Source organism: Diabrotica undecimpunctata, chromosome 8, assembly GCF_040954645.1.
Source record: "Diabrotica undecimpunctata isolate CICGRU chromosome 8, icDiaUnde3, whole genome shotgun sequence".
In the NCBI taxonomy this organism is placed as follows: domain Eukaryota; kingdom Metazoa; phylum Arthropoda; class Insecta; order Coleoptera; family Chrysomelidae; genus Diabrotica; species Diabrotica undecimpunctata.
In genome coordinates, this window is record NC_092810.1 from 74,475,553 (window position 1) to 74,490,643 (window position 15,091).

General features: G+C 32.7%; 2 protein-coding genes across 2 annotated transcripts in view; both read right to left on the reverse strand.

The window, feature by feature from the left end:
* Positions 1-3,159: 3,159 nt before the first annotated feature.
* LOC140448906 (uncharacterized) lies at positions 3,160-4,573 on the reverse strand. Its single transcript, XM_072542035.1, has 2 exons — positions 3,556-4,573; positions 3,160-3,395 (listed from the first exon to the last, which is right to left on the reverse strand). The coding sequence occupies exons 1-2, from the start codon at positions 4,571-4,573 to the stop codon at positions 3,160-3,162; spliced, it is 1,254 nt and encodes a 417-aa protein (XP_072398136.1).
* Positions 4,574-9,701: 5,128 nt separating this feature from the next.
* Positions 9,702-15,091, reverse strand: part of LOC140447701 (laminin subunit gamma-1-like) — a 318,345-nt gene continuing 312,955 nt past the window's right edge. Inside the window, exon 14 of the mRNA XM_072540499.1 lies at positions 9,702-10,234. Within this exon, the coding sequence (XP_072396600.1) occupies positions 9,893-10,234 (342 nt within the window). The 3' untranslated portion in view covers positions 9,702-9,892. The remainder of the gene's footprint in view (positions 10,235-15,091) is intronic.

Here is a 15,091-nt window from a genome sequence, read left to right on the forward strand (position 1 = left end):
TTGAAAATAGTGTATTTAATAACAAATAGATTCATTCGGTCTACTGGGTGATAAAATTATACTGTCCAATTTCGGATATGAATTCTAAAGATTTGATATTGGACATACTGCGGAATCGGGCAATCTGGCCCAAGTGTCAATACTCAAAGTTTACATATAAGTATTACATAACATAGTAAAATTCAAACATGATAAATTATAAATAGTTTAAGAATAATCAACAATCTTCCAACCGTACCCTAGCTATCAATGTCCGACTCTATCTCTAGATTAAAATTAGGGCAATTGGATGAAAATGTGGAAAGTGGGATGTCAACTTGGGAAGTCGACGGTACATTGTTGTGCCGATTACTAACTAATACAGGTACTTCCTGTTCGTTAGTCTGAGTTTGTGGATTCCCTGAACGACATAGTCGTGCAACAGGACGGTACTTCCATAACGTGAGTATCCCAATTATTACCATTATAGTAATGATCCCGGTGGCCACAAAATAATGCCAATTAGATTCGTGAATCGATCGCCACTGCGTATGCGTCATTTCTTGTTCCAGACTCTCCTCCTCAAGTAACACATGACGTAGCTCTCCTCCTGGTATGTCAAGGTAGGTGTTTAGAGGCGTGTTAAACTTGCGGGGTGTCCTCGCCACCAGTTGGGCCACGGGAGTGATTGGCGACTTCAGGTAACTCGTCACTGCTCTGTCCACCCCACTGCTAGTGGGGAGTAATGTAATATTTTTCGTTTGGGCGATACATTTGGGTGAAAGCTTCAGGAATGTGACTCGTTCTAGTACTCTTTCGTTCCGATTTCCATCGCAAATAATGGATATGTGTATAGTGACTGGTGTGATAACTAGCCAGAGGTTGGGAGTACCCATCTTACTCCATTGAGCTGTATGTATTGTCCTGGCTACCACTGGACATGTGCTATTCTTAGATCGCTCATAAATTTCTTCAAGTATGCAGTTTGGTTGGGTATCCATGTTTCTTATAGCCGTTGGTGAGCACGCTATCTGCGCCTTTGTCAACAGTAAGCATCTTTCTCTATCTTCCGCGGTCAATTCGAAGTAGTGCAGTGTGTTATAATCTACGACCAGTAGATTCCTTGGGGCGACAAATGTGCGCAACACCGACCCCTCAACGTTAAGTGGTATGGCCGTGACTTTGAGCATGCTGTACTTATTTTTCCCTGTCACTATGAAGTAGCCGATGACTGTTATATATCTGTCGTCATGACTGACTTCTGTTTCTATAATGGGTTGTCGTCGTATTTCGACCCCTTGAGGCAGTATCTGCCCTGCTTTCCCTATTAATTTGGTTATTTCACCCGGTTTCACTATATCAATGAAGTGTCCGTGGTTATAGTGAAGGTTTAATATTCCCTCGTAAAATTGAGTATATTCGTTTATGAAGTCCATAACGTGTAATGCTATCGTTTGTATTCGTAACGTGCTATATTCGGTTTCCAGTTTTTGTGCTTTGTCTTCTACTTCGTTAAGTCCTTTAGATATTTCTTGTATACCTGTGATTAGTGCTTTGTTAAACTTGTTCATTTGCTTGTTTATCCTGTTCTCTGTGTGATTGATTGATGTTATTGTTTCTAACATTATCTTCGCCTGGTGCTGTGATCCCTTTATTAGCTCCTTTTGGTTATTATCTAATGCTTCAATGTTACTGTAGGCTTCGTCATTGACTCCAAATACTAAGGTTAATATTGTTCCTAATATTCCTCTTCTTTCCCTTCCTTTTATTTCTACTGTCAACCCCTCGCTTACTGACTCCGCCTTTCTTTGTCCTTCCTCTAACTTCTCTATTATATCCTTACAATTCACGATTTTTATCTCATGACACAGTTCTCGTACGCCTTGTATCATATTTCCTATTAGTTGGTGCTCTGTTCGAATTCTTCCTTTTTCGAGTAACACCTTTATTGAAATGTTCCCCGGTCTATGACGACCTCTCCAAGGTCTTCTGTGAAAAATCCTGGTACCGTATTATATATTTTATACGGTTCTGCCTTTATGGGTTTTAACATCGTTAAAAACATTATAGCTACTAGTATTTTCTTCCATCTTAGTGCTGCTGCCTTCTTCGGCTTTTCCTGTTTCTCTTCTTTGAGTCGTATTAGCTTATGTATGGGTCTTTTAGTCAGTTTCCCGTTTGCCTTTCTCACTGTTACTACTCTGGTTAATCCCTCCGCTCCAGGGTGTGTTTCTGATACCCTTGCTAATGGCCATCTGCCTGGAGGTGTATCCTCTTCTTTAATTATAACTATTTCTTCTTCTTTTATGTTAGGGTGCGCCTTATGCCATCTATTTCTCTGTTGTAATTGGTGCAGGTATTCCTGTTTCCAAATTTTCCAGAAGTCTCTTTTTATTTTCTCCACTAATCTCCACCTCGTCGGCATCTTCAAATAAGTCGTAAGTTCTTTTTCCCGATTTGGTGATATAATTTCTCTCCCTATAAGGAAGTGAGCTGGTGTCAGGGCTATTTTCCCTTCAGGGTCTTCTGATGACCCACATAATGGTCTCGAGTTCATACATGCTTCTATTTGTGCCAGCACCGTACTCAATGTATATGTTATGTCATATGTTAGAACTGTTTCCCCGATGATTCTTTTCAAGTGATATTTCATTATTCGCACTGCGCGCTCCCATAATCCTCCGAAATGTGGTGCATATGCAGGTATGACATGCCAATGGGTACCTAGTGCCAGTAATCCATGTTTTATCTCGTCATCTATTTTTTGATTTTCTTTTTTCAAATTTGCTGTTCCTACGAATGTGGTTCTAGGTAGATCTAGGTTAAATTGTAACACATGGTTTTCCTTTTAATAAAATCGTGTAAATCAATATTCACAGTCATTACCTAACTATTTTAACTAATACCCACCATTACAATATGATGTTGCAAAACAGCATTTCCAGGATGATGCCTCATCAAGTTCCAAATGATGATACCCTTCAGAGAGATCAAATACAGAGAATATCTTTTTACCCATCATTTGTGCACAAACATCTTCCAATTTATAAACTATTCTTGGTTTGCGGACAATTTGTTTATTTAAGTCTGATGGGTCTAGGCATAAACGTAACTTACCATTTTGCTTTTCCACAATAACAATGCGGTTTATGCTTGCCCTAGGGTCAATTTCGTTAATTTTCACAATTGCCCCTCTTTTGTCAACTTATCTAATTCATCTCTTAACTTATCTCTAATTGCAACAGGTACATTTATGGGTGGGTAACTTACTGGTTCAAATTTGTCTACTGTAATAATCCTATGTTTACCATAAAATTTACCATGACCCCTAAAAACATCAAAGTTAAGGTTTATAAATTTATTCCTTTCGGCTAGTTCTAAAGTACCACAACTCTCAACATTGTTGATTCGTTTAACTAATCCCAAATCAACACATAATTTACCACTTAAAAGAACTCGAGTTGCCCCATCAATAATAGTGAAGTCATCATAACATACTTATTTTTATATTTACAAACTAAATTTACAACACCTATTGTTTTAGCCCGAGTACCCTCAAACCCTTTAAGTACATACTGATTATGCCTAAGTACTGTTTATCAATTTTCTTAAAAATTTTTAATGGAAAAATACTTACATCAGCACCTGTGTCAAGTTTTACTTTAATTCTTTTATTTTCAATTTCTATAATTTCATCCCAAATATTTTGACAACTTACATCTTGGTATACTTTATTAACATTTCCTACAAAAATATCAGATGATCCATCACTGCTACCTTCATCTATGACATCAATATTCTTGACTCTGCACGACTTTGCAAAATGGTTTAAAATCCCGCATTTCTTACATTTCTTTCCATATGCTGGACATTCTCTGGCTCCATGAGTTAATTGACACCGTTTGCACTTGAATTTTTCATTAGTGTTGGTTTTACTTTTAGAGTTATTATAGTTTCTATGGCCCTTTAACTTATCTTTATTCCTTTCTTTATGAACTTGTCCTATATCCACATCTTTCGTTTCGTTATGAAATTTCAAATTTTGGTTTTTACTTTGCTCACTAGTTCTACAAAATTCGATGGCCTTTTGTAGGGTAAGTTTGTCTACTCTCAATAAAGCTTCTCTAGTAACTGAATCTCTGATGCCCATCAATAATATCTTGTCTCTCAGAGCTTTATCTTCGGCTGTTTGTTCTGGATCAATTTCATTATAATTACATGTTCGAATCAAATGTCTACAACTAGTAAGAAACTGCTCAAATGACTCTCCTTCTTTCTGAACTCGCGTGATAAAATTGTATCTTTCAAATGATTCGTTCATCCTTGGATTAACATATTTATCGATTAGTGACATCATTAAATCGTACTTATTGGTTTCGTCTTCTGGGATGGCGAATGTGGACATAATTTTGGCAGACTCAGTTCCAATTATATTTCTTAAAATTGACAGTTTTATTTTATCTGCTGACTGGTCTTGTCCTGTTGCTCGTAAGTAATCTTCGAAACAGGTTTTCCAAAACTTCCATTCACTTGCCGCATTTTGTCCCTGTAGGTCAAAATCTGGTGGCAGTTTTACACCCATTCCCATTGCCATTTTAGGTTATGTTACCTCGTGCCTCACTATGTTCTTAAAGTTTTTTTTTATGATAAAATTTAGTTTTTCGACTGTACCAAGCTAACTGTTTGACTGCGCCATGTTTTATATTTTATGGGTTTATAAGTTAAACAATATTGTACTAATTAAACTTATATTTTTTTACAATCTTATCAATATCAAAAACATGTCAATCTGTCATGTCGGTTGATTGTTGACTGCCTGAAGTAAGCCAATGTCATGTGTATGTAACGTAGCCCCCTGCTACACTGTTACACAGCTATATATTATATTAAACAATAATAAAATTTGTCATCACATTAACATTGGTGGATAAAAAATCATTAAAAAGTCAAACCAACCAACATTAATGCTCTAATGTATATGTATAGAGAAAATACTGAGAAAATACTTCAGCACATAATCAGCACTAAAATCAGCACATATTTGTAAGGGGGAAGCTGTTACTGTTGTGATGTATCAAAAAAGTATTTTAATACATGTAGCGCCATCTTTGGATTAATGTTTGTAAACACTCGGTGTATGGCGTGTTGCCAATATTGATTATTACAATAAAGTTGAAGTCGTTGCTATCGAAGGAAACATGGCGTTTGTTGTTTCAATTTACCCCAGAAAATCATCACTTCCACTATAATTTTCAAGAGTTACACCGGCCAACAGTTATTTTTAACATTAATATTCTTTCTTCTGAAAAAATGAAATATCAGTAGCTGACTATATTGGTATATCGAGGGCAACAGCTTCTAGAATTAAAATTATATCAAACAAATAATGAAATAATCCAAGATGAAGAAGAGTCTTATTCCCTTTCTTTGATTTCCAAGATGCATAGCTGCAGTTATTTGTACTTTAATACGAATGAATTTTTACCGAAGTGCAAATACAGAAATATATCCTTCAGAAAAAGAATTGTTGCATCAAATATCCAAAAAATCAGTGACGTTTAAAAATTAGAAATATTGCTACAAAATGGATGAGTTCTGTACATGACCAATTTAGTGATAGTGATATACAAAGATTTTAAGCTAGAGACTTTGTTAGGTTTGTACTATTTTTTATATTTGATCAGTGTGGTTAATGTTTGAAATCATACTTAATGACACAAGATGCTAGAACAGAAGCAGAGAATCTTTACAATTAATCTTCCATACGAACTAGGAATGTTGTGAAAAGGTAATACAGAGTATGGAAATGACGATTCCCAATTTTTAAAAATCGAATGAGATTAAATTTGAAAGTGACTATGAATGTAATAGTAGCAACAGCATTATTTCATAATATCACCATAGAAAATAGAGTATTGTTTCCTGTAGGTCATAATCTACATCAAAAAGAAAACCATTTAATTAAATTTTCCTCAATTTAAATTGAGGAAAATTTTCCTCAATTTAAAGGTGAAATTAAGGACACATTATTGTGAATTATGTATTAGATATCATTTTGCAGAACTTGATTTACAATTTCGATAAAAAAATATTTTGTATTAAACCAACTGTTTTGTTTCTGAGGTAATTTACAATGTATATAATACATACAATCTGAAAATCGCCCTCCTTTAAATTGGCCACTAGGTATAATATTGGAATTACTGACTGGAAGGGATGGAAAAGTTCTTGCTGCACGTGGAAAAACAGCAGAAAGTGAATATTTTCTCCCCATAATAAAATTAGCACCTCTTACAATTTCTGAATAAACCTTTTCTTAACGGTCGTTTCGATCAACTACTATATGTATATATTCTAAATTTTCCCCGCCCCCAGTATGTAGAAAATTAATTGTTTTTTCTACAATAGTTTGTTTAATAAATAAACAATAATAATTAAATTATTCTCACTAATATATCTTAGTAAATTAAACACCTACGTCAGTTGTTCGCATTCAAACTCCCTTTTTAGCTTCTCAAATAGAAGCAAGTAAAACGTCCGGTTCCACCAACGTGATCTAAGTAAAATCTTATCTAAGTTTTGCTTAGTCAAAAAAATTTCTTAGTTGTAATTTGCGTTCCACCATACAAGTTTTTACTTAACTTATCCAAGAAAATACTTAAGTTCTCAGAAATATCAAATTTGCAAAATTGTCAGAAAATCTTAAATTGTTGACTCGTTATTAGTGCAGAAACAACAAAAAAAGAAGAAAAAGAAAAACATTGGTGTCATTTTTGATGCTGTCTTTAATTCAATGTCATTTGAACATTTACTGTAAATATAAATGGTAATAATAAATGTCAGTGCAAATGTCATTAAATTCATCATATATTTTTATTCGAAATTCTTCACATATTTATCATGTCGTTAGCTGAAATTCAGGCGAAATCTAAGCGTTCTACTAAATCCAAAGTATCACCGGATATAAATTCAAGTCCAACAGATTCGATGACGCCAAATTCATGTTTTGATGAAAGGGATATAGATGATCAACTAGAAAATAAAGATCTGACGTGCACGATATGCTCAGAATTGTTTATCAAATCTACGACTTTAAATTGTTCCCATATTTTATGGTAACCTGTGTTCTTGTGTATTTTGATATTTTATTTTTAGCTAGTGTAAAATAAATATAATAGTTTAAACTATAGTACACACTATATTCTGTATATACACTTACGATAAACTATACACTTCGGTGAAATTTATAACAAAAAAAAATATACAAATAAAAATCCTATCAACACCAAAACATCTACGTACGCTATATATACAGTATACACTATAAACTATTATATACTATATACTACTTTTATACTATAGATTAATATATACTCAGTGACATTAGAAGTGTTACACCCAGAAGGAGTAATTTCTTGAACTTAATTTTTTGGCAACAGAATGACTATATTTAAAACATGCTATGATAACAATACCAACGGTTTATCTCTTCTACTTTTTGTAAAAATAAAGTTTTATCTTCTAAATTTTTTTGTGAGAGACCGACCTGTGAAAACCGGTTCGTATAAAAATTTTTAGTTATTGTTCCTCAGTCTAATTGTATTCAGTGTAAGCAAATGCCTCGAGTTCGAATAAACCATAATTACCACCATTTTAGCGATTTTGACAGGGGTAGAATTATTGTGTATAAAGATATGGGTTTGTCGTGTCGCGAAATTGGCCGTCGTGTTAATTGTACGGCAATGACGGCTATGCGTGTCTGTCGTGTGTGGACAAACTAAGGCAGAGGAATACGAAGAAGACCAACTGGTCAACCAAGGCGTACCACAGAGCATCAAGATAGGCGCTTTAGATTACTGGCTCTGCGAGACCGTTTTGCTACTGCGCGTCAAATTGCTGACCAATGGTTTGGAGTAGTAGGTAGACCTGTTAGTATGCGTACACTATACCGTCGTATTCGAGCCTTTGGACTGGTTTCATTCCTCCCATGACTAGTGCTTCCTTAGACTGCGGACCACGGTCATCAACGTTTAAATTAATGCAGAGAACGGCAGCATTGGGAAGCAGAATGGCGTAATGTAGCATTCAGCGATGAATCACGATTCTGTTTAGGAATGCATAATGGTCGTAGGATGGTAAGACGCCGCCGTGGAGAATGACGAGATATCGGGTTTGCTGTTGAGAGGCATGTATACAGGACAGTTGCAGTAATGGTTTGGGGGGCTATTGCCTATGGTAACCGATCACCATTTGTGTTTATTCGAGGCAATATCACAGCTGCGCGTTATGTTGAAGACATCTTACAAACCAGTTTACTGCCTAATCTCGACGGCCGTCGAGACGTCCTTTTTCAGCAACACAACATGCGTCCCCATATTGCTCATCAAACTATGAAGTTTTTCCAAGAAGCTGGCGTTAATGTGTTGCCACGGCCATCCCATGTTCCGGATTTAAATCCTATCGAACATGTATGGGATATGATGTGAAGGAGACTGTCCACTTTGCACCATCCTGCACAGACTCTGGCACAGTTAATACATGAAGTTTAAGTTGCTTGGAACGAGGAGCCACAAGCAGACATTGAACATCTCATTTTTTCCATGCCTTGACGTATACAGGAGTGTATTCAGCTACGGGGTCGCCAAACACATTATTAATTTTTTTTTTATTACTTGTTAATAAAACACTTCTAACACTTCTAATGTCACCGAGTATACTATGAAATTACGATATACTATACTATAGATTAAATATGAATATAAAAATAAAAAATCAAATTAGACCGAAAAAATGCGAGTTAACCTAACATCGACGATCAACAGAAGAAATTTAACCTCACTTATGTGTCAATATATGACAGAAGATGAATTTCAATGCATGCTCCAAGTTAAAATTTTTGCTTAAGTCGTCATAGTAGGTGACTTAAGCTTAAGCAAAAATATTTATACTTAAGTAAATATTTTGAGTTGATGGAACGAAACTCAACGGACTTACGTGAAAATTATTTCTTGAATATCAAATTTTCACTTAAATCTCGTTGGTGGAACTGGGCGTAAATATTTCATTTCACGCTTCTCAAATAGAAGCAGATTTCAAGTTAATTTTATTTTATTAAATAGGTAACTTAATTAAATTCTGTATTAGTGCATTTAATATGTAAGTACCTGAAATTATTCTTTAATACAGAAAAAAATCGAGAATTTTGTACCAATACTTCGTAAATAAGATATACAACTAAACTTTTTTGCTCTATAAATCGCATTTATTTAGTTTAAAGAACAATTTATATAAACAGTTGTGTGTTTCAAGAACATTTTATTTGAACATTTATGTTTTTTATTATCATTCAAAAGGGTGATTTGTTGGCAATTCCGATACTGCTATTTATTTATTTAAATATTAAAATGAAAATATTTCTACCAGAAATCTCATTTTAATTATTCTATTTTCATTTTTACTATTTACTACACTATTAATAATCCGCAATTTTGCGACCTATTGGTCGCTGGTCCTTCGAGAGTTGTATCTATTTTTTATCTACCAAATGTAGGAAGATGGGAATATGGTTTTTTAAATATTTGCTTTTAAATCGTTGAACCAGCTACCTCATCCTTTCTCCTACACACTAATTTATAATAGGGATAGCGTATAATGAAAAAATGGGAAAAGTCGTTTGGGAATACAATTGGAACATGAAATATAAAGATTATTAAACGCATATACTTAATTGGAATCATTTTATTTATAAGTTATATACTTACGACTGTATAAAATTAAAAAAATCTATAAGTAAGTACTGATCTTAAGTCAAAATATTGTAGGAAAATTCGGTTCTTATGTACATTAATACAAAATAAATACAAAACTAAGAACTTGATCTTTGGTATCTTTTATAATAAATTTGCATTAAATTTTATGGTTCCAATTCTACTCTCCGGAAACATCCTTCGGGTAATGCATTAACTATGGCCTCAATGTTGTCAACATCAGCTTGCAATTTTTGAATGTCAATATGGTACTGTTCAATTAAGTTGGATTGGTCCTCATGCTCTTTTTGTAAGTGGGCCAACTTATCTTCAAGTTGTGATTCCCGAAGTTGATTTTCTGTATCTTCAATAGCTTCTTCTAATCTATTAATTTCATTATCATCAATGTTAGGAGAATTTGTCAGTTCATTGATAATATTTTCCACATTCTGAAGAAGTTCTTTAACTTTTTTAGAAGTTTCGTCGGTGTCTTTTCCAGCATTTCCCACCTGCAACGAAAACAAAAAGTATGTAAGTATTTTAATAAGTCATCTACATTTAACAATTAAAAAAATTCGTGGTATTATTTAGCGTAGTCTAAAGTGATGCATTATTTCAACCTAACGCTAGAATGTAAAAAAAAATTAAAGTTAATATTATTGGTGTTTGCGTAATATTTTATAACTTCGTTTAGTCCTCTTCTCTTACATCTAGTGATTTTTATTAGTGTGCTAATAAAAAACATATGCAAACGTGTGCCGTTGCATATTCTGAGTGGTTTTAAATTGCGTAGCAGAATAAATGGTAAACCAATTTTCAACTGAAGATTGTGTGGTGGTATCCCTGGTATATCCAGAGAATTTAAAAGTTCTGTTGGATAATTTACTACTTCGTCTTCATTTACAATACTGTTAAACGACATAAAAAAGATTGTTTTAAATATACATTAATCTCATCCGCATACATAAAGAGAGAAATAATGTCCGTCGGGAGTCACCAGGTAAGACAGCATCACCGAAAAGTTTGTAGTTACCAAATCATAATACATTCATTTCAGATAATAACTGAACTCATTCCACTTCATTTTTTAATGTTTTGTATTGCATTTGGTTTGCTACGAACGTCTAATCGTAGCTTAAGTACTGATGTGCTGTTTGCAAATCATCTAATAATTTTCTGAATCACCAGTAATAAATAATTTTAATGCGCGGTTGATTCCCTGTCTTTCTCGTTCTTGTGTTCTGCATATAGTTATATGCTGCTCATTTGCAGCTCTCCTTCTTAATATTATCTGTCGTACATGTTGGTCACGATGTGCATGAGAATCTTGTGCACGGTTCTCTTCTAGCCTCATTCTCTGATCTTCACTTATTTGAGAAGTTTGTTCGTCCAACATATTAGCAATTCGTTTACGTCTTGCGGCTTGGCTACATGCATTGTTGAGGTTTGATTTTCTTTGGGGCATTTTACTAAAAATGGTAATTGATATACTTTCAAAAATTTTAAAATATTAATTGAATAAATATTTTATAGAATTTTACAACAATAAACGTAACCTAAGAATTACTACTGAAGATAAACTGAAGTAACAGTGTAAATAATATACAAAACTTAATTTAAATTTACGTTAAAGTGTCTGTAAACCAACAATTATTCTTTACTAATACATGCAAAATAAAACTGCGTGAAACAATAAATCAATGTTTAATGTTTATAGTTTTGAAATTGTATAATCGTCCTATAGATTTGTATTTAAAAATAGAAAGATTACTATTTACAAAATAGCTTTTGGGCCATCACTATTTGTTTGGTGTATAGTACAAATACATAACAATATGTATGACAAATAATAAAATCACAAAAAAATAATGAAATTAAAAATAAGATGTCATATAGAAAAGACGAGAGCTATCTTCAATCGCCTCAGAAAGATTTTATGTAATATTCACCTGAACATTGACATAAGAACACGAGTCTTGAGATGGTATGTATTTTCTACCATTTTATATGGAGTCGAAGCCTGGACCTTGACGGATGCAACATCCAAACGATTAGAACCTTCGAAATGTGGTGCTATCGCCGCATGCTCAGAATTTCCTATATCCATCATGTTACAAACAACACCGTGATCCAACGTATGAATAAAGATCTGGAAATTATGCGTATCGTGATAATCAGAAAGATGACATACTTAGGGCAGGTGATGCGCAATGAGAAGTATCAACTAATTTAACTAATTTTACAGGGCAAGATAGAAGCCAAAAGATCTCCCGGGCGCAGAAGGACATCGCGGTTGAAGAACATCAGACAGTGGGCAGGAATAACTACCATACATCTATTTAGAGCAGCTGTAAACAAAGTTGTATGGACCAACGTGATTGCCAATATGCACAGAGGATAGGCACCAAAAGAATAAGACCAAATGAACTAAAACTGTAGAGGCAAAAGTCATATAAAACATTTTGAAATCAATTCAGTGGTTTTTAAATATTAGCTTGGACAAACACCGTGACACGGGATATATATATATATATATATATATATATATATATATATATATATATATATATATTAGGAGTGATTAGTGATTATTTCGACCAAAAAATAATTTATAAATACGTTGGAATTATCGGGCAATTTATATATATATACCTTTTATATATTTACTTTATCCGATAATTACAACGTATATATATATATATATATATATATATATATATATTATATATATATAAAATATATATATATATATATATATATATATATATATATATATATATTATATATTTAGAGCAGCTGTAAACAAAGTTGTATGGACCAACGTGATTGCCAATATGCACAGAGGGTAGGCACCAAAAGAATAAGACCAAATGAACTAAAACTGTAGAGGCAAAAGTCATATAAAACATTTTGAAATCAATTCAGTGGTTTTTAAATATTAGCTTGGACAAACACCGTGACACGGGATATATATATATATATATATATATATATATATATATATATATATATATATATATATATATATATATATATATATATTAGGAGTGATTAGTGATTATTTCGACCAAAAAATAATTTATAAATATGTTGGAATTATCGGGCAATTTATATATATATACCTTTTATATATTTATATATATTTACTTTATCCGATAATTACAACGTATATATATATATATTATATATATATATATATAAAATATATATATATATATATATTATATATATATATATAATATATATATATATATATATATATATATATATATATATATATATATATTATATATATATATATTATATATATATATATTATATATATATATATATATATATATATATATATATATATATATATATATATATGTGTGTGTGTGTGTGTGTGTGTGCGTGTGTGTGTGTGTCTGTGTGTATGTGTGTGTATGTGTTTGTTTGTATATGTGTGTATTTTTATATATATTAATAATCTACCCTAACGTGCGCACAAAAAATTGTATTGAAAAGGCCTAGGCGTCTATATTCGTTGCTAATACACAGTACACACGCTGTGTATTAGCGTGTGTATAAAAATATATATTTATTTGGAGGACCAGGATAACGTACCACGCAATTTGTAGGACAATGCGGGTGTTAAATTATATAAATATTCAAATCATGTATGTGTTGCTTGTGTGAGTCCATTTCAAATAGGTAAAAGAAATAAAATAAGACACAATCAATTTAATTTTACTACCAAAACGACCGGTTTCGCTTTCTACACTTTGCAAAGCATCTTCGGGTCAAACCATCGAGCAAAAAGACAAAAGAGGGAATCTAATCGTTATGAAAAGGCGACCAAAAAAGTGGCCTCTGATGGCGGACATATCCGGAAATGCGAATGCGCCAAATTTACATTTTCCGACACTTATTAACAGTAGCTATAAAATAGTTTTCAGAATGTGTCTTAGACGAGAAAATTTTAATTAAATATTAACGATAACAGTCTAAAATGTGAAACAATTGTTAAAAAACTTCAATATAAATAAGATTTCATGTGACAGTTGGGACAAATAATAACATAACCCAACTAAATTTGATTTCTTAAACAAGGAAAGACTCTCTTTCCTTGTTTAATTTGGCCTCTCAAGATGGCACTTCCTGTCTAACAATATTTTTGCCCCCACTACCTTTACATTCCCTCTTTTGTCTTTTTGCTCGATGGGTCAAACGGTACAAAGTAAATTAAATGATGCCGGTACAAGAATTATTAGTTAATGATTCGGGAAACATAGTTCAAACTATTCTGTATTGCTGACGATGGATAATCTTCGGTTTTTACTGTAACTGTTTTATACATTAGCGGGGAAGTTTCTTGAGGGGATAGATGTTAACAAATGAAATAGGAGTAAGGTTTACAATAAAAGGACAGTTGTTTGTCAATGAATGAAATTAGATATACAATTTTGTGTGTGTGCAATTTCTGTAACTTGTAATTATCAAATTTTTGATAAAGTGAATTTGATTTCTGTTTTGGCAGAAAATTGTGATGTCAGATATGTTAAAATTATTAAAACTAAAACAATTAAGGACACTTACGGACAAACAAATTAAAAGGACAAAACAGACATTGAATTTTAAAAGGGGTACACTTATTGGCACTACATCACTTTGTTGAAGAGGAACTGGTAAAATTGAGTTTTTTTGTTGTCTACTAGAATTTCTACTAGAATTTTGGTAGTAAAATTAAATTGATTATGAGTAAGTCATATTTTATTTCTTTTATTACCTATATAAATATTACCTAACCAACAGAAAAAATCAGGTGGTTAGTAATTATTTTTCATGACCTCGTTAATGATACATGTTGGAAAGGAGGGAATCTTTGATAAATCCTTGCATTTTGTAGGACAAATACTTTTTCGACTAATTTGGATAATTATCTTGAGAAATATTAAAAAAAAAACGTTAGTAATAAATTTTTGAGAGCCGTCAAATCAATCCCGGGATCCTGGACTATTAATTTAATTAAATGAAAATCTTATTTAAAAGTCCTGTTAACCTCTAAGTTAAAAAACTAAAAGTAAAAGTAAATACTAATATGTATATATATTTAGGGATTTTACAGTATTCACTGCCTTTCCTCGGTCAACCGTTTCCATCTCTCTCTGTTGTTCCATTCTCCATCGTTTAGTCTTCTCTTACTCATGGCATCGTCTACTTCGTTCCTCCAGGATTTTCGGGGTCGTCCTCTTTTCCTCCTTCCTATGGGGCTCCATTCGGTTATTCTCTTTATCCATCTGCTGTCGCTAGTTCTTCTTACATGTCCATACCACTTTAGTCTTTTTTGTTTTATATATGTTAGTATGTCTGTTTCTATTGATGTT